Source organism: Orbicella faveolata, unplaced genomic scaffold (assembly GCF_042242905.1).
Source record: "Orbicella faveolata isolate gen_17 unplaced genomic scaffold, um_ofav_v1 contig_35, whole genome shotgun sequence".
Classification (NCBI taxonomy): domain Eukaryota; kingdom Metazoa; phylum Cnidaria; class Anthozoa; order Scleractinia; family Merulinidae; genus Orbicella; species Orbicella faveolata.
The window spans coordinates 19575236-19602856 of NW_028301564.1; the positions used below are offsets into that span (position 1 = coordinate 19575236).

Here is a 27621-nt window from a genome sequence, read left to right on the forward strand (position 1 = left end):
ATTATTAACATGGCAAGTTGGATATTCCATCGACCCCGATAACTCGAACCCCCGCTAACTCGAACTGTTCTTCGTTTCCCTTCAGAGTTCGAGTTACCGGGGTTCTACTATACTTTCTAAAACCAAAAGTGAGGTGTTTACGGGAAAATCGTAAATCGAGACCTTACCTTACTGAACTCGCTATCGCGAAATCAATACGGCAAGGCCGAGGTTTGAAATTTTCCCGTGAAGAACGGACGTTCGAGGTTAATAAGTTGTTCATCTTATGGACCTTCTAGCTTTTTGCTTTGCTTTTGCAGGCCAACCAGAGTGCCCGTCATATCGGCTACAGACACAAGCCATATAATAATGTGCCTTATAGAACACAAAGCAGCTCCGTATTTGAGACACGCATAAAAAATTAAAGGAAACGACATATCCTAAGTATTTTTTAAACTTTCAAATGTAACCATCAAGTTTCTAAGACAACCATGGAATACCTTGTCTATATTGCGTGAGTTTTGCGCAGCATTTAAAGCAGTTCCTAAAAGTTTGATACTTCAATATCAAGGTTCTTCCAAGTAATTTTTAGTGGGTAGTTGAAGCGTGATATCAAGATAAAAGCTTAGAAACATTACATAATTTTAATTTGTACACGACATTTCATGACGCTTAAATAAGACGCAGCAGCTTTATAAACAATTTTATTTTTTTAACAATTTGCGCGCTCATAAGTTAAAAAAATAGAGAATTATCCACCAAATAATTTCTGTGCTGGCATAAATACTTTAATTCATCGTTTTCTCTAAGCAGGGAAAAGAAACATAGTTAGGGTTACTATACTACTAAGTTTTTCAGCCGTTGACCTGTAACGAAAATGTAAGTAGAAGGCAAATAAATAAATAATGTACCGGTATTCATATTTCAATTTATCTTTGTTTTTTCTGAGCAGTGAAAAACTAATATAGCTTAAGATATGGTTATTGTCAAATTTTGGCCACCGGCCGCGAATCAATAACTTACCTTGGGTCGAAAATGACAGTTGAAGGTAAATAAATAATGTGCCGGTATTAATACTTTAATTTATTGGTCCTTTTTTCTCTGCATAGTTAGGGCTTGTTAGTAACTTTCCGTGGGGCGAAAATGTAAGTTGAAAGTAAACAAATAATGTGCTGGTGTTAATATTTTAATTTGTTGTGGTTTTTTATTATTATTATTATTATTTTTTTTTTTTTTTTTTTTTTTTTTTCTGAGCAGGGAAAAAGAAAAGACATAATTAGCGTTATTATCAAGTTTTGACCACCGCGAACCAATAACTTGCTCTGGAGTGAAAATCCAACTGGAAGGTTTGGGTATGCCTCTAAAGGTGCGCATGCCGCTAACATGAAGTGATACACTCGGATGAAAGGTAAACGTTCTAAACCTCATAACTAAAAATAAAGCGAACCGATAAATACTGGACAGACCAGAGGGTTGTTCTTATAATACTACCAAAACAACAAGATGTAAGCACGGGGAATGTGTACCACGACAGCAACATGTGGCAGAAATATTTTGAAAGTGTCAAATTTTCAAACCCCGCAGTGATGTGTCAAACCTTCGGCCACCACTGAAACCATTATCACCGCTGCCGTGAAGGCAGGGAGATTTAATCATGGCTGTATATGACCTGCCAAAGGAACGTAGCGTTAGAAGAACACCTCCCAGGGTACGCCTTCTACCAATTTAAAAATGGCTCGCCTGCTGTTGAAAACAACGAAAAGATGAACGTTTTAAAACTCATTAAACGGGGAGGCGAATTGCTAATAAAACTGTAAACTCAACAGGGGAGCATTTTGTGATATTACTAGAAAACCAGGTCGTAGCTATGTGGGAAATGTCACGATAAATCTACAACTGCAACATTTGACAGGGTCAAAACAGTTTTAGTGTTCATTAAACTGAAGTAAGTCGTTAAACGTGGAACTGGGCGATGGATCATTTCTACTTTGTTATTACGAAATAGAAAACATGTGCCATGTTTCTATCGAGTTATAGAAACACGAGTGGAAGTTATGTCTGGGAGAACGAGAAATACTGTGGGAACACGAGCCGACAGGCGAGTGTCTCTATAACTCGGTAGAAACAAGGAGAACATGTTTTTTATTCCTTTTAGAAAATTCAGTGACAAAGAAAAGGAAACAACTTGTTCACTTTGATCAACAAAATGTAAATTCTCTTTGCTCGTGCCATCATTACGTCAACAGCTCCTCCTAGGTATAGAAACACGATTTTAAACCAATCAGCGCGCGTATTTTCGTTGGGCTATTTTCTAATCATAAGCATTTGAAACTCGTCATACTGGGGCAAAATTGAATGTCAAAAATACCTTCCAAACTCTGCAAAATCAGTAAACTAGTAATCTTTCGATCAAGAGTCGCTGAAAACGAAATATCTTCCTGGGTTACAAATTCCGTCGAAAGAAAAGAAAACAGAAAATATGTTTATCGTTACGTTCAAATAATATTTGGAGTAGTTTTCGCCCCTTGCAAAGCTTTCTAAACATTTTTTTTTTTTTTAATTTCAATAATTAAGCACCTCCTCTGAGAAAAAAATTCAAAACACACAGGAACATGGTCAGCCTAAGAAATGAATAACTAGGGCTTCAATAACATATCTAACTGTGCTTTTACTAATTGGATAATCACATATGATGTAATAAATACTTTCCTGAAAGGGGACAATGTTTTATTCTGAAATTGACGTTCTATCGTTCACTTCAGAAAGTGCCAAGTACGACGTGGTTGGAAGGTCAAGATTTTTCTCTCTCACAGTTTCTCTACACTAACGCTCATTCTTTCAATAGGTAGAAATTAATTTGCATCTGACTGTTTTAAATTCGCTCTGCAGAAAATTACACGTTTTCATGCAATTCAATTATTGATCGAGTCAAATTGCTACATTGCATTTGAAGTGGATTCTTCTCACTTTGAACAATTTTTTCTTTTTTCGATTTACAGGGATAAAGCAAAAATGAAGATTGCCTGGTTCTCTACCTGTTTCCTTGTACTCATCCTTGCTTCAGGAATGGAAGCCAAGAAAAAAAAGAACAGGCGGGTAAATAGTATGCAATAATCAAATTGATATTTATATAGTCCTAGGGCAGTTACAAAAAGAGAAATAAAGAAAAATCACTTTCATTTAAAAGCATCTATCTTAACTTAGCTCCAAAGTTGCTCCAGTTTCGATGCTTCGTGAAAAACGTCATAGGCTGAATGTTTCAAGTGCCAAGGTCGAAACTTGACATAAGCATTAGCCCTTTGGTAATTTTGGTGTTTTGTAAACTTTTTTGGTGCAATTTGTTCACAATTTCAAGGAAAGTGTACTTTGAAAATGTATGATTGGAATAGCTCCTTTCAGAAGCCCCAAAAGCGAACACACGGAGTGATGACGATTGCGATTTGTGATAGAATATGAACAGAACAGAAAATGTGTTAACAAGTGATTCTTTTATAATTAAACGCGACTAACTGCAAATAAAATGACAAGAAATGGAAAGAAATTTCAATTAGGCACAAATTGTTTCGTCAGGTTTCACCTGACTAGCCTTGTGTTATATATCTAAAACTGCCTTAATTTCAGCTTGCCAAAATAGAAGCTCAGTTGGCCAAAGCTGGCAAGCCCGAAGGTTTGGCCATGCTCGACCAAGATGGACATCTGCCTCAAGATGCCCTCCCGGCGGGGTATGATAAATACTCGGCATACGACTTGGGTTGGCAGTCTCTTCACATGGCGGCCGCTGGTGCTTGCAGAGGAAGCACCCCTACAGGGGGAGGAGGTTGCTGTGGAAACGTGGTCGTGACGAGAAATGCCGCTGATAAGAAATCCTGCACAGAGCTTTGTGCCCAGACCGGCAACAGCAACTGCGATGCGGGTGTTTCTATTTACGGAAGACAGGGAAAAGCCACTCAAAATGGTGAGGTGGTGGGTTCGTTTTACAACTACCCATGTAATTATGTTGAACACGGAGGAAGTGAAGCATCCAGCCCTAAAGAAGGAATCATCGACTACTCCGGGTATTACAGCTTCTGTTGCTGTCGAAAGGGATAATCATGATGATTTATGTCAGCTTCTGTTGCTCCCGAAAGTATTTTAAACATAATGTCTTTAGTACGTTAGTATTGATAAAGGTTTGATCATGGCAGGGTGAAGGGGAATTATGAATATAAACAGGAACCTAGTTTCTGCTATGTATCGGAAGCAACATCAATAAAAGCTTTGAAGGGTTAGATTTTGTTCGTTGTACTTACTTGTGATACTCAAAAAACAGGATCTTGGTACCTCTTGATGGTTCTTTTCAAAATTGAGTTAGGGGGTAAGGGTTAACCCTGACCCTAACCACCTCCGCCCTTTTTATATTAGAGTTCCCTTCCCGGAGTGCGTCTACAGTGTCCTAAGTGGCCATCCCCAGGGGCGAGGCTGAAGGGTAACTTAGCGCAAATTTTTAAGAGTGACCCCGAGAATAAAATTAGGTAAGTGTCGAAACTTAATAGTTGTGTCAGCTCGGCCTCCAAGCAATGGTTGTCTCAAGAGAGTCAGCTTGACCAAGAATGTCACTGGATTTATAATCTGAAGGACCATTGTTCAAAGCCTCCATCCAGCCATTTCACTTGTTCTTGGTAGCCCTGGGCTTATCCCCTCTGCCCAACCTTGTAACTAGGCAAATGGTTCTGACCTTCCACCAGTTAGGAATTTTATCAAGTAATGTTTCGCAAGTCAGTGAAGACATGACGCCATTAGTATTAAGCAACGCAGGATAAACTGCCTTCTTTTAGTAACCAAATAAGGCAGGGTGTCGATCACAAAATCATCAAAGCATGACATATCGTAACAAGTAAGTACTGTGTGCTTTGTCTGCGTGGCGAATTTTGTATTCATATCATTGCCTGCGACGGAGGCTTGCCAGCGTAGTAACTTAGACCTGATAGTGCCTGTGAGGCTTGCCTGCTTGGCAAATTCTTTGTATTGATAATGCCTAACAGTCTCTTCTGAGTAATGAAATGTTTTTCGCGCGTGAGCCTCGCTGGTATGGCGGGTTTGTACCTATGCCTGCTATTGGGAGTTTTCACTTTTCCTGGGTTTTCTCGGGTTGTATTAGAACTAGAGTAGCTCCGGGAGGGTGGGAAGATGAGAGACCTTGAGAACGAGGCTGGCTCTTGATCAGGATGAGTGATTCCTGTTGGTATAACGCATATTCTCGGTAGCCACCAGACGTTTTGTATCAAGAGCGTTGAAGTTGCGGCTCCCCGGTACCCTTAGACTTCCTTGCTCTTTTTTGTTATCATTTAATTACACTGTAAGTGAAATCCCTATTCGAATCTTTTAATTGCACGTATATGGTGAAACGTACAAGAAAGATCATGTCATCCAATGGATGATTTTCAGGAATAAGAAAACCCCTAAGAGGAATTTCGGAATCGTGCTGAGGGAATGAAGCCGAGACTGGCAGAAAATTTTTGAAAATTAAAATAATATTTTACCGACTGTGCGAAAGAAAATGTAAAAATACGTCTATGAAATTAATTTATTCTCAAAAATTCAACTTTTCTCAGTCTCAAAATTTTTGTTTGCCCAGATTGCTGTCAGGAAAAACAACATTACAACACCACTTATTAAACTAAACACTTAACCTTGCTTTCCTACGCGAAATTTCCAGTTCGTTTCAACGCACAGCAGCGAGGAAAGTATAGCTCACTATAGCTCACGGCAGTCGAGGATTGGGGCTGGACGCGATGGAGTGAAAAAGTGTTTTGTTGAGCTTCGTCGACAAGAGATGTATATCTTCAATGCTCCAACTTTGTGAGCCATGCTATTGTCAGGAAAACAACAGCAATGAACCGATGAACTCTATGGATACTAAGGTTCGTGAATTGGAAAAACAAGACATGAGACTCAGAAAGACTTACTCAGAAAAGCAACCAAGATCTCTTTACAAAACTTATGAATCTAGAGCGATACTTCCGTGATTACAACATACGAATTATCGGTGAGGAGGAACGAAAGACGAAGATAGTATTGCCATTCTGCTAAATTATCTCGCACTGCTTGGTTTTCAAAATGTCTCCGCCGAAGTCGAAAATGCCCATCGGATAGGGAAGAGAAATCAAGCTGAAAAACTGCAGTATTTATCGACAGATAAGTGGAAAGATTCTGAATGCGCGTCGCCGTCGTCCTTACGTGAGATATCCAACTCGCTGTGATCGTAGCCAAAAGAACTAGCGCTGAATAGAAAATTGCGCCTTTGCATAATTTCCAAAAAAGATGACAACCTCGTGAGGTATACCCAAATTTTCGAACATTTTTCCTGGAAATTTCCCCTCTATTTAATATAAATACCTGAATTTCCGGAATTTTCGGTTGAATGGTTCGCTTTTCGGAAATTCAACAATTTTCGAATTTTCTGGAACTTTTCCTTGGAAATTTCCTAACCATTGGTTCCCGTTTCGAAAATTTCGGAATTTTCGGCCGAATACAAAGCGCCCTTGGTAACTCATCGATTTAAAAAATTTTAGTTGTCACGAACGTCCGTACGCCAATACCTTGAAAAATAAGAGAATAGCACCAGTACCATGGCTACATCTTTGATTTTGGGCATCCATGTTATTGTTAATTGACAGCTGCTAAAACAAGCTATTCGCTGACCAGTTTCACGTGACCATACTGCGGGCTCAGGTTTAGAGCTCATCTAGGTCGCGTGTTTTTCTGAAGTTGCTCTTAATTGATAATTTTTTAGTTTCTGATCCAAGAAAAACAAATCCTTTTTTTTTCCTTTATCGTAAGTTATTACAGTCGGGAGCTCCGCTTTTAGACTTGGCTAAATCTGTATATTATAGACAATAGATGACGTCAAATTGCTATTTTCGTGTTCGTTAAAGTGGGCAAAGGCTGGGCTTTTAGGTTTCATGTTGCCCGTGCGTCTTTTCAGTATAATGGATCACGTAAGACGTAAAAATGTTATAAGAACATCGATCACTGACACACTCGGCTATTGCCCCGTGTATCACTTTTTTTCTTACAACATTTTGACGTCATCTGTGATCTATTACTGAACAGACGCGCGGCAGCATAGAACGCGTATCTTCTTTTTGGGTTATTTTCTAATAATAAAAACTGTATCAAACTTTCTAGCAGCAATTGAAAGTCATCATACTAAAACAAAATTGACTGTCAAAAATACCGAGCTTTGCAAAGTCGGTGAACTTATCATAGTTCGATCAACAGTGGCTGAAAATGAGATATCTTCCTGGCTTACAAATTCCCTCGGAAAACACAGAAGATTATTATCGTTATCTTCAAAATAATATTTGGTGTATCTTTTCGCCACTTGCAAAGCTTTGTAAACATTTCGAGATAACTAAGCACCCCTTCTGAGAAAAAAATGCGAAACACACAGGAACATGGTCAGCCTAGAGGTACACCTTCCGGGATACGTCCGCTACAAATTTAAAATGGCTCGCCCGCTGTTGACACGAACAAGGGAAAATGTTTTAATTAAGCAATAGATCACTCTCTCTATGGGTTTACCGGCGCAATAAACCACTTGGATGTTGGGAGAACACGAGAGAAGCTTGAAAATCACAAGCCGTTAAGCGGGTGATTTACAAGCTTTTCAGTAGAGTGTTTTCTCTACATCCAAAGTGGTTTATTGCCCCGGAAACCCATAGATAGAGTGGTCTATTGCTTTTATGGAATAAGTATGGAAAAAGTACCAGTGTGGCAACGAGAAAAAAAGTTTTTGTACTTTCATGATCAAGTTACTTACTTTCATCAAATTCATGAGATGACGCGACAAACCAATCACAGCGACTGAAAGAATGAAAGCACTGACTCAGCGCCGGACACAAAATCCGCAGAACAGAGCGACGAAAACATTTACGAAAAAAGCAAGCTTATGGAGACAAAATTCAGTTATCGTGTTATTCATGCATGCATGCACTGAGTTTATATTCAAAATTTCTGTTAAGCTTATGTTAACACGAAAGAAATCTTTTCCCTTTAACAACTAAGTTGATCAGTCAAACCCAGCTGACTTAGTCCTCCACAGACCGTGGAAAGTATCTGAAAAAGGGTTTAAAACTTCCTTAATTTTAAACTCCAGCGTCACCGGAGTCGGCGTGAACTTTTTGCCGTGGAAAAAAAGGTAAACGACCAACTACTGGTCCTGTTTTTTCTTGCAAATTTCCATGTATATGTGTTGAATGGAAAGATATTCGAGTTATTGATATCTCAGCCAGTGAAAGCCGAAGCTGTTTATTACATTCGTTATCGCTAGTGGTCTGAGTTCTCTAGTTCTCGCATAGAGCGTTAGCTGCCACATCGAGAGCCGTAGCTAACGGTCCAATAGACCATAGGTTTTGTAACTCCACTAACCAGTCAGAGCGCGCGTAATATCTAAGTTATTTTATAAAACTCATTAAACGGAGATGAGAATTCCTAATAAAACTGCAAGCTCAACAGGGGAGCATTTTTGCGATATTACTAGAAAACCAGGTCGTAGCTATGCGGGAAATATCACGATAAAGCTACAACAAGCATCATTTGACAGGATCGATCAAAACAGTTCTAATGTTCATTAAACTCAAGCAAGTCGGTAAACGTGAAACTGAGAGAAGGATCATTTCTACTTATTTACAAAGAAATAAAAAGCGTGTAGCGAGTTTCTTTCCTGTTACAGAAACGAAAGTTTGGGAGAATGAGAAATGCTGTGGGAACTCGAGCTATCGGGCGAGTTATAAAAACACGATTTTAAACCAATCAGCGCGCGTATTTTCTTTGGGCTATTTTCTAAATAATAAAAACTGTGTAAAACTTTTTAGCAACAATTGAAAGTCATCATATTAAAACAAAATTAAATGTCAAAAATACCTTCCAAGCTTTGAAAAGTCAGTGAACTAGTAATCGTTCGATCAGCATTCCCTGAAAACTAAATATCTTCCTGGCTTACAAATTCCCTCGGAAAACAGAGAATATTTTTATTGTTATATTCAAATGAATATTTCATGTATTTTTTGCCACTTGCAAAGCTTTATAAACATCTTTTCATAACTAAGTATCTTCTCTGAGTAAAAATTCCGAACACACGGAAACATGGTCAGCCTCCAGGTACACCCTTCCAGGGCACCGTCCTGCTACAAATTTAAAAATGGCTCGCCTGCTGTTGACAACAAAGAGGGAATTACGTTGAAAACTCATTTAACGAGGAGGCGAATTACTAATAAAAGTGTAAACTCAACAGGGGAGCATTTTTGTGATATTACTGGAACACCAGGTCGTAGGTATGTGGGATATATCACGACAAAGTTACAACAGCAACATTTCACAGGATCAAAGCAGTTTTAATGTTCATTAAACTGAGGCAAGTCGGTAAACGTGAAACTGAGAGAGAGGGATTATTTCTACTCTTTTTTTACGAAATAGAAAAAGTAGCGTGTTTCTATGGAGTTATAGAAGCAGGAATGGAAGTTACGTTTGGAGGACGATGATGCTGTGAAAACTCGTGCTGACAAGCGAGGGGTTTCCACAGCTTCTTCGAGTTCTTCCAGACTTCCACAAGTGTTTCTATAAATCCAGAGCAACACGGAGAACAATTTTTCTATTCCTTTAGGAAATTCAGAGACGTAAAAAAACAGAAAACAACTTGTTTACTTTGATTATCAAGCTGCAAATTCTCTTTGCTCGCGCCGGCCATTATTACGTCAACAGCTTGTGCTAGTTCTGTGATTCCTTGGAGTTACGGAAACGCGATTTTAAGCCAATCAGCGCGCGTATTTTCTTTGGACTATTTTCTAAATAATAAACACTGTATAAAACTTTTTATCAACAATTGAAAGTCATCATATTAAAACAAGATTTAATGTCAAAAATACCTCCAAAGGTTTGCAAGGTCGGTGAACTAGTTATCGTTCGATCAACATTCGCTGAAACAGAGATATCCTCCTGGCTTATAAATTTCCCCGGAAAACAAAATATTATTATCGTTATATTCACATTAATATTTGGTACACTTTCTGCCACTTGCAGAGCTTTGTAAACATTTTGCTAAAACTAACACCTCCTCTGAGAAAAATATTCAAAACACACAAGAACATGGTCAGCCTAAGAAATGAATCACTACTGCTTCAATAACATATCCAACTGTGCATTTTACTAATTGGGCAATCACATATATATGATATAATAAATACTTTGGTGAAAGGAGACAGGCTTTCATTCTGAAACTGACGCTCTATCGTTCACTTGAGAAAGTGCCAAGTACGACGTAATTGAAAGGTAACGATTTTTCCGTCTCACAGTTTTTCTATACCGTCGCTTATTCTTTCGAAATGTAGAAACTCGTTTGGTACTGACTGTTTTGATTTTGCTCTACAGACAATTATACGTTTAATTATCGATCGTGAGCAAGACAAATTGCTGCATTGCATTTCAAGTGGATTCGTCTCACTTAGAGCCACAGCATATTCAATTCTCCTTGATAAAAAATTTACATTACAATCCAGTTTAAACAAATATTCTTTTGGATTTACAGGAATAAAGCAAGAATGAAGATCGCCTTGTTCTCTACCTGTCTACTTGTACTCATCCTTGCTTCAGGAATGGAAGCAAAAACAAAAAAGGATAGGCCGGTAAATAGTATGCAATAATCAAAACGATATTTATATTGTCCTACGGCAGCGCGCAAGTGCACAAAAAGAAGATTAAGAAAAATTACTTTCATTTACAAGAATCTATTTTAAAATGGACTGGAATCTACTCCTGTAACGATATGCTTCGTGAAAAACGTTGTAGGCTGAATTTTTTCAATTGCGAAGAACTCGACTTAAGCATTAGCCCCTTTGGTAATTTTGATGTTTTGTTAACTCTCTGAACACAATTTCCCACAATTTCATAGAAATTATACCTTGAAAATGTATGATTGAAATACTGAGCTTCTTTTAGAAACCCTAAATGCGAGTACACGGAGTCATGACGACTGGTCGGTTTCGTGCTAAAATATGAACAGAACAGAAAATGTGTTAAGAAGCGATTCTTTTATAGTTAAACGAAACAAATTAATGCAAGTAAACTGACAAGAAATTGCCAGAAAATTTCACTTAGACACAAATTGCTTCGTCAAGTTTCACGTGACAAATGTTTTGGTTGACGTCTGTGTTTTGCACAGTATCGAAAATTATGATAGCCCTGTAATTTATTTCTAAGTCTGCCTCAATTTCAGCCTGCCAAAGCACAAGCTCAGTTGGCCAAAGCCGGTAAGCTTAAAGGTTTTGCCATGCTTGACCAAGACGGACATCTGCCTCGAGACTTCCTCCCCGATGGATATGATAGATACTCGGCATACGACTTGGGCTGGCAGTCTCTTCACATGGCGGCCGCTGGTGCTTGCAGAGGAAGCACCCGTACAGGGGGGAGCGGTTGCTGTGGAAACGTGGTTATGGTGAGAAATAGCGCTGATAAGAAGTCCTGCACAGAGCTTTGTGCCCAGACCACATACAAGAACTGCGATGCGGGTGTGTCTATTTACGGAAGACAGGGAAAAGCCACTAAAAATGGCGAGATAGTGGGCTCGTTTTACAACTACCCATGTAGTTATAGAAACCACGGAGGAAGTGAGGCCTACAGCTTTAAACAAGACATTATGAACTCTCGCGGGTATTACAGTTTCTGTTGCTGTCGAAAGTAGTGTAAACATAATGCCTTTACATTGGTCTTAATAAAGGTTTGATTATGGCATAGTAGAAGGGAAATTCTGATTTATCACCGAGAACCGAGTTTCTGGTTTGTATCGGAAGCAACATCAGAAATATGTACTTATTGACTGCGTGGGAGGGCCGGACGGAAAAATATTTGATTCCAAACTAGAACAGGTCACGATCTAAGGACCGAACGCAGAGAGGTCCGTACGTCCTGACCGAGTGGCAAATAGCTAGAACAGGTCACGATCTAAGGACCGAGCCCCGTCTCCTGCATCTTCACTGTTATGGTCAGCAGGGGACGTTAAAGAACCCACACACTAATCGTAAAGAGCAGGGCACGAAGTTCCCGGTGTTGTGGTCTGGTCTCTGCCCATTGTGCTGTTGAAATGCTCGGAGACATTAGCTGTTAAAGCTACTCTACAATCCGAGGGTAAATAAAGTATACTACTACTACTACTACTACTACTACGACGACGACGACGACGACGACGACGACGACGACGACGACGACGACGACGACGACGACTGCTACTACTACTACTACTACTACGTCCTGACCGAGTGCCAAATATTTACCCGTCCGGCCAGATAAACTCAGTCAATAAGCGTTTTATCATAGGACCACTCAGTGTTTAAAATTTTGAAAATTCTATTTCAACTTAAATAGGACGCGACTACATAACATCAGACGGCCTCGCGCGGGACAACTGTATATAAAGATTCCACAATAAATAAAAGGTAGTCATCTTATTTATTTATTTTTTTTATTTTTTTATTTTTTATTTTATTTAATTTTTTTTTTTTGATTCGGAATTCGATAAGAAACTCACCATTCATCGAAAAATGCTACTCATTTACCCATTTTAGTTTGTCCTTAAATAAATTTTAGTACACATCTTGACAGGTAATGTGGAAAACATAAACATGGGGTTGTGAAAATGCGAATTGACGAAGTCACTGAGAGGCGGGAAAGTCCATCATTGTTCCTATTTTGAACTTCCTGGCTTACAAATTGCCTCTGAAAACAGACGAAATTGTTATTGTTATATTCAAATTAATTTTTAATGCACTTTTTGCCACTTGCAAAGCTTTATAAACAATTTTTAGTGACTAATTAAGCACCTCTAAGAGGTACACCTTCCATGCCTGCTAGGGATTTAAAATGGTTCACCTCCCGTTGAAAACAACGAGGAGATAAACGTTTTAAAACTCATTCAACGGGGAGGCGAATTGCTAATAAAACTGTAAACTCAACAGGGGACCTTTTATGTGATATTACTGGAACACCAGGTCGTAGCTATGTGGCATATGTCACGATAAATCTACAACAGCAACATCGGACAGGATCAAAACAATTTTAATGTTCGTTAAACTGAAGCCAGTCGATAAAAGCGAAATTGAGCGACAGATCATTTTTTCCTATTTCTTTTAAAAAGTTCGAGACAAAAAAGAGAAAACAATTTGTTAAGTTTGATTATCAAAATGTGATAGCTCGTGCTAGTCTGCCTCTATCGACTTATTAGTCCATGGGCCAGACCACTTTTCGGTACCAAACCTAAGGACAAAACCTAAGTGTTATCAGCTGATACTACTGCATGAGTTGTTTTCAAATTTGTATGATAACCTTTCTGAATGAGTAGCTTTGTGTGAGATTTTTTAATTTAAATTTTCGCAAAAAAAATGGCTTCAGCGTGGAAACGAGGCTCAGAAGAAGATCCTTTAAATATATGGTCACGATCGTTTTATCAGTACTTTAAATATTTGAAAAAAGGAAAACATTTGTATTTCTCCTCAAAGTTGTTAGAAGTAGAGATTTGTGTCAGGATTACACGAAAAACTAAAAAAACAACCAACGGTGTCATTCACATTGCATCATGGGTAAATCCAGGATGGCGGCATTCTTGACAGTTGTGTAGGGCTAATTTGTGCTAAAATTTCGGTTCTTTATAGAAATGAGAAATGTTCTCAGGGGATAAATAAACAGTAAGCATCTAGGCAAACATTTAGAGAAATCAATTAACTTAGTATTAAGCTGATAGTGTCGATATTTGACAAGAAACTTACAGATCCTCGAAATAGGCGTTCGAGTATATATCATTCATCATTTTATACGAAAGGTGTAGCAGTAGATGACATAATGAGAGATTTTGAAAAATATGGAGTTTGAAATGCACCAAAAGGAAAATGATATTAAACAATAGTTTTCCTTTGATATGAGGGTCATTTCATACATTGCTAAAGAAGATTTCATTCATATATAGTTACTAAGCTAATTTACAATGACCAGTGCGGATCGTCTTTTGTGCTGCTTTTTTTGTTTATATAAAGTCATTTTTGGTGAAGAACGAACACCTGAATAAATAAATACAAACTTCAGCGCTTAAATTAAACCGGTTTTAAAATAGCTTTTTAAAACCTCTAAGTCTTAATATTGATGTACAACCTTGCATGACTGAATAGGTGGCACAAAAAGAGGAAATGTGACGCTTGAAGAACAAAACATCAATCAAAAGCGATCACGTTCAGAACAGTCCAGTTGTGCATGTATTATTCACTGTACTGAATATGATACGGAACTAGTTAGACCAAAAGATTACGAGTTCTGAAGTACACTTGTAAGAAGCGAGCAGCTGCTGTTCGTAAACACAAACACCTTGATATTGCTGAGACATTAAATGAAGGAGAAATCCCAACATTTACTATCACAGAAAATGTCGTAGCGTGTTTACCATGAAACAGCTCTTGGAAACAATTTCAAAACAACAAGCTGAACTGACAACCAACAATCAACGGTAGCTAAGAGGACCTCGATTAAACAGTCCCCTACCACCAGCACAACTTACGAATATGTCTGCATATTCCCTGAAAAGAAGTATCTTAAGGGAACAAGAAATCGGGAACCCTTGGTACAATGCAGAGATTTGCGTGTAGATCTCTCAATTAGGAAATCAGCCATGGAAAAGAAGGACAGCAGGATTCTCGAAATTGCGTCGCGTGAAATCGTAACAGCTGAAGCTTGTTACCACAGGACATGCTACAAGGGCTATACTAGGGCTGAGGCAAGTCCCACTGGGGTTTCCGATGGCTGCGGTGAATCGCTGAGAAGATGAGTATGCTAATCTCAAGTCAGAAGCTTACCAGATGCTTACATCAGATGCTCACATCAGATCGGATGTTCTTGCAAACGAGAAAATAGTCAGATTGACTGAAATGACAGAACTACTTAAATCGTACGTATTTCACGTCTTTGGTTGTTGAAGAAATCAAGTTATCCACAAAGAAGCACACCAGACAGAATCTCCAGGCAGAATTTGGCGATGTCCTCCTCTTTGAAAATTTGTTAGAAACCACCAGTGTCTTCATAGTGCTCGCCAATTTGACACACTTCATGTAGCAAAATACATAACAACCCTTCTTCTGGAAAAACAAGACAATGCAAGCCAGTCTTCTCGGAGCTCAAATATATACCGGGCTGTTATTGACATTCGCGAAGCTATTCAAAGAACAGAAAACAAGATGTTATAGTCTCCACGCCCATCAGATCTCGCTAAGAGCGCAATGAATGTTCCCAAAGAGCAGGGTTCGTTCTTGCAAACATATCTGACTGGAAAAAGAGAGTGGCCAGATAAAAACTGTCATCCAAGAGTGCAGAGGTTGATGAAACCCTTCGCCCAAGACCTGATGTTTGGAGTGAGTAGAGGAAAGATTAAGCCATCCAAACAGATCCCTCCTCCCTATGCTGTGAAGACAGATAACGTTGAACTCATCCAAACGCTTAATCGTTGCGGCCACGGAATCGCCTATTCCCAGCTTGAAGAAATCAACACTGCACTGTGCGTTAAGAAAATGACAACAACAAGTGAAATCCCGTTGCCAGATAACATCCAGTCTCATGTTGGCACTATTTTGGCATGGGATAACATTGACCGCCTAGAGGAAACGTTATTGGGTGAAGGAACATCGCATAGAGTAAATAGAATAGCGGTGCAGGCGAGGCATTTCGGACCACAACTTCCCCCGGAACCATCAACGCAGATATTTCAGACCAAAAAGAGGAGTGTCGAGGCACTGGATGCAGAAAATCTTCCTATTTACAATGCAGAAGATGGTTGCGGTCCTCGTTCTAGAAGATTTGTATAAGTTACCCGTCAAAAAGCTCTTGAAAAAGCACGAAGAAAAAACCTTTTGAGGGTCTTAGTGCGACTACATGCGGACGCATCCGAACACAAGGTGCAGCAGTGGAGAAAATTCCTTTTGAATCCAAAGAATAAAAGGTCTTCACAGAGTTTGTGGTAAAGGGGTGGAGACAGGATTAATACAAAACAAAATTGATATGCAAGGTCACTTTTCATGCGAAAGTGACTGTTACGAGATTACCTCACAAGCTGCCAATATAGTTGAAGAGCTCATCTCCACACAGGAAGAAGCTGATACCAGGCTTATTCTACATGCAGCTCATGCAGCTCATGCAGCTCATGCAGCTCATGCAGCTAAATCGGGATACAAGGCGGTGGTTGTGGCATCAGAAGATACAGACGTATTCTTGCTTTGCCTGGAGTTTAATTGCTTTATTCGGCATCCATGTATGTCAAGTGTGGAGCGCAGACAAAAACTAGATATGTCAGTATCTCCTGTGTGGTAGCAGCCGTAGGAGAAGAACTTTGCAACGTCTTAATTGGTATGCATGCTTTCACTGGAAGGGAAAAGATAACAGCCCTACGACTTGTCAAGCAACAGACAGCTTACCGAGAAATGTTTAAGCAGCTGGGGATGGAATGGGTTCTATCAGATATGTTTTTTCAGAGCCTTCAAGAGTTTACATGTAAGCTCTACTGCTCTGAACCAGGAACAGATAACATTAATGAGTTGAGGTACAGGTTATTCTGCGCCAAGAAGGGTAACATCGACTCCACCCAGTTACCACCTTGTGTCGACTGCTTGTTCAAGCATGCGGCTCGCGCAAACTTCCAAGCAGCCATTTGGAAACGAAGTCTGCAAAGCTGCCAAGGGACACGACCCCCATTGACGACCCTCCGTTTTGGCTGGCGCGAAGACGATGATCACTTTGCCATTGACTGTATGAGCGGTGACCCAGCCCCTACAACCGTGCTAGAGCTACTGTCTTGCTCGTGTAAAAGGTCATGTCAACTTACTACCTGCAGTTGCCTGGCAAATGGTTTGAAGTGCACGGATGTGCGCAAGCTATTAGACTGTGCCAACAGATTTGAAGATTCTATCGAGGAGTTTGTCTCAGACGACAGCGAAGAAGACGAAGAAATTTAACTTTCATTGTCAATGTAACACATGTACAAGCAGTTTCTTATATCCTAAATTATTATTCATGTTTAACATTTGCAAGTTTAGCCATGGAAACCATCCAGGAACAATTTCTTTAAGTTAAAAGTAAGTTGTTGACATAAGCTCTGAAAACGTTTGAGATTTTTGATAACTAAAAACCAGTGTATGTAACATGATTGTATTTGCATTTGCTTGTATTTGACCGTAGTAATCACATTTGTACCAGTTCTATCTGTTCAGCCCAACCGAGTCATTTGCAATTGATCACGTGATAGGCCTGGTATAGCTACATATTTGACATGGTTATCATATACCAAACTAAGCAAGAGGAGTCGATGTAGTTTTTCACATTTTCCGTCTTATTGTTCATATTTATAATTTGACAAGTGTTGCCATGGAAGCCATTTAGGGATAATACCTATAAGTCATATATAAGTTATTGGAATTAGGTCTGAAAACTGCGTTTGAAGTTTGCAATAACCCAAAATCAATGTATGTAACATTTTTAGGTTTGCATTTAACTGTTATTAGGCATCTTTTTACCAATTGTGCTTATTCAGCCACACCGAGTGACGTCATTTAATCACGTGATAATCCTAGTAAAGCTACTCATTTGGCATGGTTATCATACACCAAAATAACCTGGAAGAATCAATGTTGTTAAAAATAAGTGTTAGAATTTGTCCCTCGTTTTGGTACTAAATGGCTCTTTCCAGGGTCCTGGCCCATGGACTATATGGAGACACGATTTTAAACCAATCAGCGCGCGCATTTTCTCTGGGCTATATTTAAATAATAAACATTGTAAAAAGGTTCTTAGGAACAACTGAAAATCATCATACCAAAACAATTAAAATTGAACGTCAAAAATACCCTCCAACCTTTGCAAAGTCAGTGAACTAGTAATCGTTCGATCAACATTCGCTGAAAACGAGATATCTTCCTGGATTCCAAGTTCTCTCGGAAAACAGAGAACATTATTATCGTTATATTCATATTAATATTTGGTACATTTTTTACCACTTGCAAAGCTTTATAAATATTTTGTTAGAACTAAACACCCCCACTGAGAAAAAAATTCAAAACGCACAGGAACATGGTGAACCAAAGAAATGAATAACTACGGCTTCAATAACATATCCAACTGTGCGTTTACTAATTGGGTAATCACACATATATGATATAATAAATGCTTTCATTAAAGGACACAGGCCTTTATTCTTAAATTGACCGTTCTATCGTTCACTTCAGAAAGTGCCAACTGCGACGTGATTGGAGGGTAAAGATTTTTTCGTCTCACAGTTTTTCTATACCGTCGCTTATTCTTTCGAAATGAAGGAATTCATTTGGTACTGACTGTTTTAAATTTGCTCTACACGTTTAATTATCGATCAAGCCAAATTGTTACGTTGCATTTCAAGTGGATTCATCTCGCTTAAAGCCACAAAAAAATAAACATGGGTTGTGAAAATGAGTATTGACGAAGTCACTGAGAGGCGGGAAAGTCGTTTAATTGCCATTGTTCCTATTTTGATTGGCTAGCCTGTCTAAAGAGCCAACAGAAAGTTGACAAAAAGCTGTCAAAAATATGTCAAAACCATCAAAAACATAGCGAGTGACCAAAGTTTGTTTCACGCACTGAGGGCACGATCCATTCAACTAAAATTTCCGGAAATGTCGGTGTGAAACTAAATGGATCGGTGCGGCCTAACCGGAAAAGGTTGGAAAAAAACAGCCCACCTTTCGAGGTGGACCACTTTTCTCGGTTGGGCAGGTCCATTCCAAAAGTGGCGGTCCTATTTGACCATTCCGACTAGGGGCCCGTTTCCCGAAAGCCTCGGAAACTTTTCGGGTCCGTAAGGCCATTTTTGGTTTATCTGTATCTAAAATCAGAGAAGTGTATACGCCTGAAACTTCTTGTATGAAGGGAACCTCCGTGTTCATATTAAGAATATGTAAATAAAACAGCTCTGTAATCATAAGGTTCGAAATTTTGATATGACTTTCTGGGTAAGCAAAATTTTCGGGACCTTCGAGAAACGGGCCCGAGAGCCGGGTTGTTCGAAAGCCGGTTAACGCTAAGCCAGCATTAAATGTCAACCAAAGTATTATAATTTTTCTCGTGTAAAAGTGTTTTTTACTGCTTATCATGTGTCGTTTGAGCTTACTCAAGCTCAAAACCGAAGAGCAAACAGTATAAACTGAAAACCTCACCGAAAAGTGACAAAACTGGAACAAAAATTCTCGCTAATCCTGGGTTACCTTTGAACAACCCTGCCGCCCCTGGTCTTTAGCTAGTAGGTCTTGACGACAAGCTTCGAAAATGTTGTGGGAACAGTCTGGCAATCACAGCTTTTAGCACAAAAGGTGTACAGTTTCTATATGATAAACAAGCGCTCTATAACACATCTCAACTTAACTGTCAGTTGTGTTTGTCCCTAACAATTTTTCATCAGTTCGCCATTTCCGTTAGCTTATTTTGCAAAAATGTTTTGAAGAGAGATTTTTGTGAATCAATTTTCAAGTCTACAAGGGCCAGCAGTTTATGCCCTACATTGCTGACTAATCGCTCCTCAGTCAAGTTCTTTTAAAAACTTGTTTGTTTTAGCTAATGGTTTTTGACGAAAAGTTTGACAAATGTTTTGGCAGCAATCTCCCTCAAGAGAGGGTAACTATTCGGGTTTTCAGACTAAGCGGAAAATATCACCAAATCGATGACATTCAATTGTTTCTCACCACCATCGCCGGCTGATAATTAGACTAACAAAAATTCCACAGACCTCTTAATGATAGACCACATCGGTGCCTAACCACAAAATGGTATTAAAATACCCGCCTGTCACGATAGAAAAACTAACAAAGTTTAAGTCAATACGCTTTCTTGCAAGCCATGAATCTTCTATTGTACTGTATGTTCTTTATCGAATAATCATCTTCATAATGTCCTCTTCCCCAATTAGAAGATGATACCTTATCACATACTCGTCTCTAATTTCACGGTTTTAATCCCGTAAAAGCCCGACTGCTAACTCTTTTAGTGTTGGTTTAAAAACGTGATCGTTTTTCATTAATAATACAGGGGGAGTACTCTGCAATCCCTCTGCAACTCGTTTTGTATATCATTTTGTATATCAACCCTTTTGTATATCATTTTGTTGAAGTCAATGATGTAGAGGTTAATAAATTATACAACACAGCCGTAAGGTTCGTCTGTTCGAAATATTTCAGTTAACTCCCTTTTTAATACCTGAAGCCTTGATATAAAACCCCTTTCGGGCGAAGTCTCCCCGTATAGGCCATTACAGGCGGTACCCCCGGGTCCCTAATATGTATCATTACCGGAGCTTGCGGCAATTATCATAAAAATGTTTCTCTCTTTGACAAATAAGATTTAGTGACAATTTAAACTTTGGTTTCTCAGCCCTGGGCTGTAATTTCCAAATGAGAAATACACAAGAATTTCTAGAGAGATTCTAGCACGTTTTCTTAGCTACGACTTTAATAAGCCTTTCAATCCGGTATTTCTATTCTTGTAAACTATTTACTTGTTTCTAAGTGATTTGAATCCATTCAATACTGATAAACTCGCAGCACGTGTGTTATCGCATCTAAACTCCCAAGGCTTCTTGTGATTCACTTAACCTGATAAAACAATGCTGCTAACTTATTTAACATTACTGAAACGTGTTGTGTTAGCTAATAGCTTTTGATGACACGCCCCGCAAATGTCCGTGGGAGCGAATGAGACTAATAAGACCTCAGTGCAACCGGTGGAAAGCACTTTTTCACCAATCTTGGAAAAGGAAATTGAAAGCTAGACACCTATTTTTCTTCATAAACTCAGTTTTTATATCTACTGGTAGGTAACTATAGGGAAGGAAATAGTCCATCACATATAAGACGCATGAAATTTAGCTAAATAATAGTGAGTTTAAGTAACTACGACGGTGACGCCGAGGACAACGTCGATTACGAAATGAATTTAAACTTTACCAACAAATCTCGCGATACTCTGAAGTCATTTAGTTTTTTTTTTTGGCTTTGTCAAAACTCGAATCGAGAGTATGGGACACAGCGTGTATAATTCGAAATATACTTTTTAAAAATTATCATATCCGTCGTGGTTCACGTTCTCCCCACAACACAGAATTTGGTCATTTCACGTTGTTGTTTTGCAGAGGACAGCGAAGAAATGTATCAAGAATTATAACCCACGTGCACAGCCATTGTATTGCTCATTAAACAACCTTTTGCTCAGCGACGTTCCGTTGCCGTTACCGTTGTGCTTTGCTTAAACTCCCATTATTTTTAATAATGCACTTCCCACAAGAAAACCGAGAGCTAAGCTAAGGTGTAACTCTAAAGTAATTTGGTTGATTACCGTGAAATTCTCCTTTTCAGTTTTTTTTTTAAATTGTAACTGAAAAACGTACAGCTACTTGTGATTGCAAAGTGATTTTTCGCCTTTTTTTCTCCCACGAAATTCATACTAAAAAGGGCCTACCGCTGGTTCAAATCTGCTGCCGATCAAGCAAGTCGTGTTTTAGCCGAAACAAAATACGTTTTGTATTAAGTAAACACAAGCAATGGAGAGTTTTGGGCTTTTGTTCCCTAAGATTGTCATGTCGCACGGATTAACTTGTTTTCCGAATTTAAACGCAAAAACAAGAAAGACGTCCAGATGAGAAGCTATTGTATGCAGTTTACATCGATTAAGCCTGATTTCTCCTTGTTAAAATATGAAACTCTAGAGCTTTTTATGCTCGTTTTACTTTCTTCTATGTGCGCTTTAATGTTATACTCGAAATACAGTCGATACTGTCTAGGTATGACCACACCTTGCTGGCGACCGCTATCACCATTCGATCACTTTTAGGGCTGATGCTTTGCTATTTGCTGCTATTTTCAATCCCTGGTAAGCGGCCACTTCACATGGTTCGACCTCACTACAGGCGATAACTGAGTAAGAAGAGACGGCTGGAGTTACTACATTTTTTTCGTTGCTCATCATAATTTAGAGTTTACGAATGCATTTGTGCATGGATAATGGTTAATACTACCCTTTGCTTTGACCAATAGATTTTTGTCACCCTTTTGGAAGCCATCTTGACGGATGAAGATGAAGTTTGCCGCTTTGAGCCCTCCATTTCTTGCTTTGATGTTCTTGATCACCGCGCCATGTTATCATGGTGTGTTGGGCAAAACGTCAAACAATTCGGTCCTATCGGGCTGCCCCAAAAATCAATGTTTGGTAAGTTCACGTATGTTTTTAAGCAAATTCAGTTTCAGAATCAAATCTCCTTTTTTCTTTAATTTTTCAACGTTAAAATAATTGTTCTCCTCAATTAGATAGACGCTATTTCCTGCTTTGTAAATGGAGGGAACCCAAATGACGGAAGTAAGTTATGTAGAGGTAGTCAGCTTTCCCTGGGACCCAATCTTGGAAGTCTGTTATACTCTGGCGGTTTAAGCCAACTTTGACTGCCGGTTTGTGGGTACATTCACATTTATCTGGCTGTTTACGGTTAAGAAATTATCGCATGGTTGCGGAAAATCATAAATTTAGCTCTTGGCTTTCGGGGTTTTTTTGCGTGTTTTTTGGCGATCATTCAAACATTCCGAGCAATCTTTGTGCTTGTGAACAGTCTATTAGACGTCAAAACGTTTTTGTTTGCTGGTTACTGAATGGAGTTAGAAACAATTTGTTCTGTTCTTTAAATGTGTTTTTTTTTTTTTTTGAGGAGAAAGACGATTATATTGAGCGAGCATATCGTAAAAAATTTGTTACGCACTGTTAAATGATCGGCTGTGATGATTATCGTCAGCTACTAGTGGGGCGGTTTAGGTCTTAAGGCGGAGAAAACAAAAGTAGTCTGCTGTTTTAAATGAACAGAATATGGCAGTTTGCAGGGTGTATAGCCCCCTAAAATAAACCCTCGATATTGCCAAATGAAATTTGCTGAAATCTTACAGCCGGTTGAAGAATCAAGCGTTTTATTTGAATCAAAAGCGATTTTGTTTTAGCGCTAAACCGCTCACGGGCAACATAACTTAATAACAATTATTCCGAACAAATTCAAGGAGTCGCAACAATTTTGAGTCATAAGAAATTATGATAACTGATGAACACTCCGTGATAATCATTGTTCTTCCAGCTTTATTGCGAATGAGAAGGTTTATTTAACTGATCGGTATGTACAGTCTTATCAAAGATCTTACCATTTATTATTTCCTCTATTGCGAAATACTGTAATCAAACTATGAGCCAAATGCATGGAAGTGTGTTAAAAACATATTTACTTTTCCAATTCAGGTCACGCAGAAAAACTGGCAAAGCTTGAAAAGGAGGTATGTCGTTAATCGTTGAGAATGAAATGAAATGGAGAGAAGAAAGTCTTCGGTGAGCATTTGTTTGTATCGTCGTAAGCGGAGGGCGATGCAGCCCCCACCACTCCCCCCCCCCCCCCCCCTCCCCCCCTCCCAGCTACGGAAATTTTGTAATTTTTCGGGCAAAACGCTCATGATTCGGGCAACGACAAATGAGAGAAACATTACAAAGTAATACTGTTGGCGTGATTTCCAAATCTCCTGAATAGAGTTTCTAGTTAGTTACTTTTTATGAATCTCTGTGTGATTGGACGCCCGCCGAGGAGTAGGTAGGCTCTCAAGTGGTTGCTTCAGAGAGTTGGCACTTTAAATAGTGTCGTGTGAAGTGTGTCATTTGTATCTGCTGCTGATCTGAAGTATTGTTGGCACACCGAAGACGCCAAGGTAGTATGCGGGACCCGAACTTTTAGGCTCCCGACAAAGAATAAGCCCTCTTTTTTTGGTTTTTTAAGTTTCAAGGCTTGTAAGCTACTTTCTCTGAAATTTGCATTGCCAAAAAGGACTAAATTATATGAGTGACATGGGGTTTTCTGTTAGCTACAACACGCATCAATGCAAACGAAGACCAAGACTTTTGTTTTTGTGGTGGCTCTGAAAAGAGCCAGGGAGGCGCGGTGGCCTCATGGTTAGAACTCTCGTCTCCGGGTCGAGCGGTCCGTGTACGAGCCCTAGCCTTATGTTCTAGCGAAAGACACTTTACTCTCATAATGCCTCTCTCCACCCAATTAAGTGTTTAAATGGGTACCGGCAAACTTAATGCTGGGGGTAACCCTGCGATGGACTAGCATACCATCCAGAGGGGAGTAGAAATACTCCTAGTCGGTTCATGCCGCAGAAACCGGGATAAGCTCCGGCCTGATGGGTCACTAGGCTCGTATGCAGAATTTGCTTTTTCTTAAAAGAGCCGTTTGTAACACCTAAACAAAGGGGTGTTATAATTTTTTTTTTTCACTAATTTTTCTCAGGAGGTGTTCCTATATTACGTCCATATTGTTTAAAATCGTATTTGCGTGGCTTTTGAATTTATAAAAGGCTTGCAGTGTACGCTGCAAGTCTGCTGTGGCCAAAACAAGATTTTTTCGAATGACGTCAAGCAATGCCTCGTGTTGTTCTTTGAACGGCCTCGAGTATATCGAGAAGGTCGCCTCGAATAGAGTCCAGCTTCTGTAACACGTCCAAATACGGTCCATCTTGAAACAGATGTCTCGGTATATATTGAACGCGCCTGTGGCATTAAAGTCATTTTGATCAGTGTCACTGTGTGAACAAGATAAATAACATTTTCAGATAATGCCTTGGAAGAAGGAACTTTTTCAGTTTAATAAGTTTTAGATTTTACTATATTGAGACTGCTGATAGAGGTCATTGAGTATGCAAGCTTTCAGTTTAACCTTTTTTTGAATTATAGAAGTTTCATTCGATGTCAGAATTATAATTATATAATTACGTTTATGTTTTTCATGGCATTTGCGTGCGTTTGCATCCCGATTTCAACACGCGCGCATTCGAGCATTACGTACTTTTTTCGGGCAAGTAGGTCACCGCCCAGCTCTCCCCCCGCCCTCCTCCCCCTGGTCCGAAGGTGCCCGCACGCCTATGTGTATCGTTCTCCTAACTTTTCCTCGAGAAGCGAATGTCCAAACAGTTAAGAAAAAAACCCTGTGGAATTTAAATTTCTGTAACTGCTTGTCTCTGCATAGTGCTAGGCTGATTAGTCTGAGAGAAGAATAAATCAATGTTCATGAAAAAGTGAAAAAAGGAAAATGATTGCATAAATTGTAACCTTGGTCATTCCATGAGTGAACTCTCCTTCTTATGAATTCCTTTGGTGCATTACTTAAATAATTGATCTTTTATTTCGGTGTCTGTTTTTTTCACAATCAAGGTGGCAGCCTTAAAAGCACAGTTAGCTACAGCCGGGAAACCATCTGGTTTCGCTTTGCTCGACAGCAATGGCCGCTTGTCCCAGAGTCTCCTTGTGGCGGGTTATGACAAGTACTCTTTGTACGACTTGGGCTGGCAGTCTCTTCACATGGCAGCCTCTGCTGCCTGTAGAGGAAGCACTAGTTCAGGGGGTAGTGGCTGCTGTGAAAACGTTGTCCTTGTGCGTAACACGGCTGATAAGAAGACCTGCTCTCAGATCTGTGCCCAGTCTCCGTTTTCCAATTGTGATGGAGAAGTTTCCATCCACGGAAAAACAGGAAAAGCCACTCAAAACGGAGAGAAGATTGGCGCGTTCTACAACTATGAATGCGGTCACGTGGCTAACGGAGGGAGTGAAGTGTCACGATCTGAAAGTGACATTACTCGGTTCCCAGACCCATATCCCTATTACAGCTTTTGCTGCTGCCGGAAATAAAAGTACGAGTGTAAACAGAGCGCTGTGAAGACAATAAAGGTGTTGCTCTTATATGCTCCGATTCGTTTGATTTTTATGGCCGAATTTTTCTCTTCCCCTTCGCCGTTCCTTCAAATTCACTTGCCCATTTTAAGCCCACTATAGATAAATCATTAAAATGAAAAATTTTACAATTCATATCCGAGCATAATGGAGACAATTATGTTTATTATCCTTCAAATATTTGTCTCAACACGCGTATTTTTGAAAATTGGTGAGTATCACTCGGATATTCCCTTGTTTTAGCCAGGGAATATTCAGTCATGTGACGTGTTTAGACCAGTCGCGAGCGAGCGAAAATATATTAAGGATTATGAGCTCGGATATTTGTCCTTGGACATCATTTGTTCCTCAAAGCTCACAGCTTTCCTCGAGCTACGCTCGAGCATATTTTCGCCCCAAATGGAGGCTAAATATCTATTTATTTCCACATCCTGAAAAAAGATGTAAGCGATGTTCCAGTAGTCCAGTCCCTGATCCTCATTGATCTGCGTTACTCATTATGGCCGAGTGAGCTTGGGTTAGGGGTCAATAGAAACAAAGATGGCGGAACACGTACTTACGAGGAATGTCAACTTCTGGTTGAAACGTTACAGAGTTCTTGAAGGCTGTTGCGTTACATTGAAAAGACATTCAGATAAAACCAGGCCAGAGTATTTAAAAATGGTAATCTACATGAACAAGGGAGTATGATTTGGATCATAATGATAAATCTCTTGACATGAAACAGGGCCGGAGAGACTGAATACAGTAAGTGCAGAATTCCTTGTCGTGGCGAGAGAATTTTTACTTACTGAAAGGATAACAGAGTTGAGCCTGTTTGACCCACAGGCCAAGATTGGAGATTTTGGATATTTTGAATGAAATGGAGAACAGAGAAGAGAGAAGGCAGATGAGATGAAAACCTTAGCAGATGAATACAAGATAACAGTGGTAAATGGCAGTTCCAGTAAAGACTACCCAAATGAACATCTGGCACTATCGAACAGGTATGTTGATTATTAATTAACGTATTAGTGAATAACTGTGTTCGACAGAACGCAGTTCTAATCGCGTAATGGAGGAAAATCGAGTTTTCCTGTATGTATCTTTCTATGGACGCCAATATTTGGCCCCCCAAAAAAATTTTTTGAGGGGCGAATGACGTCATCTCCATTCATTTGGTGATAGAAGTACGTCGTGTCGCATACCGACGGAACAGGCAACGTTTCTGTCGATTTACACGGTCCAGAATCGTAGGATTCCGGTCAGTATAAAATAGGTCTGCGGGCTGCAGACAGCGGACAGCGGACAGCGGACAGCGGACAGCGGACAGCGGACAGCGGACAGCGGACAGCGGACAGCGGACAGCGGACAGCGGACAGCGGACAGCGGACAGCGGACAGCGGACAGCGGACAGCGGACAGCGGACAGCGGACAGCGGACAGCGGACAGCGGACAGCGGACAGCGGACAGCGGACAGCGGACAGCGGACAGCGGACAGCGGACAGCGGACAGCGGACAGCGGACAGCGGACAGCGGACAGCGGACAGCGGACAGCGGACAGCGGACAGCGGACAGCGGACAGCGGACAGCGGACAGCGGACAGCGAAAAGCGAACTGAGGACTGCGGACTGCCGACTGAGGTGTAAAACGCGGACTAAGCATTATGGATTCGGTATAAAACATGGACTCATATATAAAACGCGGACTGCGGATTAAAGGCGGTCTACCGACTACAGTCCGTGTTTTATACTGACCGGTCGTAACTAATATTTAGCTCTTATTAACCGAGCAGGAGGTCTGTATGGGAGAATCTTGACCGAGGTCGTGAGTACAGACCGAACGCAG

General features: G+C 39.8%; 3 protein-coding genes across 3 annotated transcripts; all 3 read left to right on the forward strand.

Moving 5' to 3' along the window:
- The first annotated feature begins 2529 nt into the window (after positions 1 to 2529).
- LOC110045162 (uncharacterized) lies at positions 2530 to 4247 on the forward strand. Its single transcript, XM_020750756.2, has 3 exons — positions 2530 to 2824; positions 2979 to 3075; positions 3601 to 4247. Exons 2-3 carry the CDS (start codon positions 2992 to 2994, stop codon positions 4066 to 4068), a joined length of 552 nt encoding a protein of 183 aa, XP_020606415.2. The 5' UTR covers positions 2530 to 2824; positions 2979 to 2991; the 3' UTR covers positions 4069 to 4247.
- A 6300-nt stretch (positions 4248 to 10547) lies between these two features.
- LOC149103661 (uncharacterized) lies at positions 10548 to 11753 on the forward strand. Its single transcript, XM_089273797.1, has 2 exons — positions 10548 to 10640; positions 11231 to 11753. The coding sequence occupies exons 1-2, from the start codon at positions 10557 to 10559 to the stop codon at positions 11693 to 11695; spliced, it is 549 nt and encodes a 182-aa protein (XP_089129923.1). The 5' UTR covers positions 10548 to 10556; the 3' UTR covers positions 11696 to 11753.
- An 8973-nt stretch (positions 11754 to 20726) lies between these two features.
- LOC110045205 (uncharacterized) lies at positions 20727 to 25803 on the forward strand. Its single transcript, XM_020750804.2, has 5 exons — positions 20727 to 20865; positions 22086 to 22257; positions 22356 to 22404; positions 23320 to 23354; positions 25279 to 25803. The coding sequence occupies exons 2-5, from the start codon at positions 22120 to 22122 to the stop codon at positions 25750 to 25752; spliced, it is 696 nt and encodes a 231-aa protein (XP_020606463.1). The 5' UTR covers positions 20727 to 20865; positions 22086 to 22119; the 3' UTR covers positions 25753 to 25803.
- Positions 25804 to 27621: the final 1818 nt, after the last annotated feature.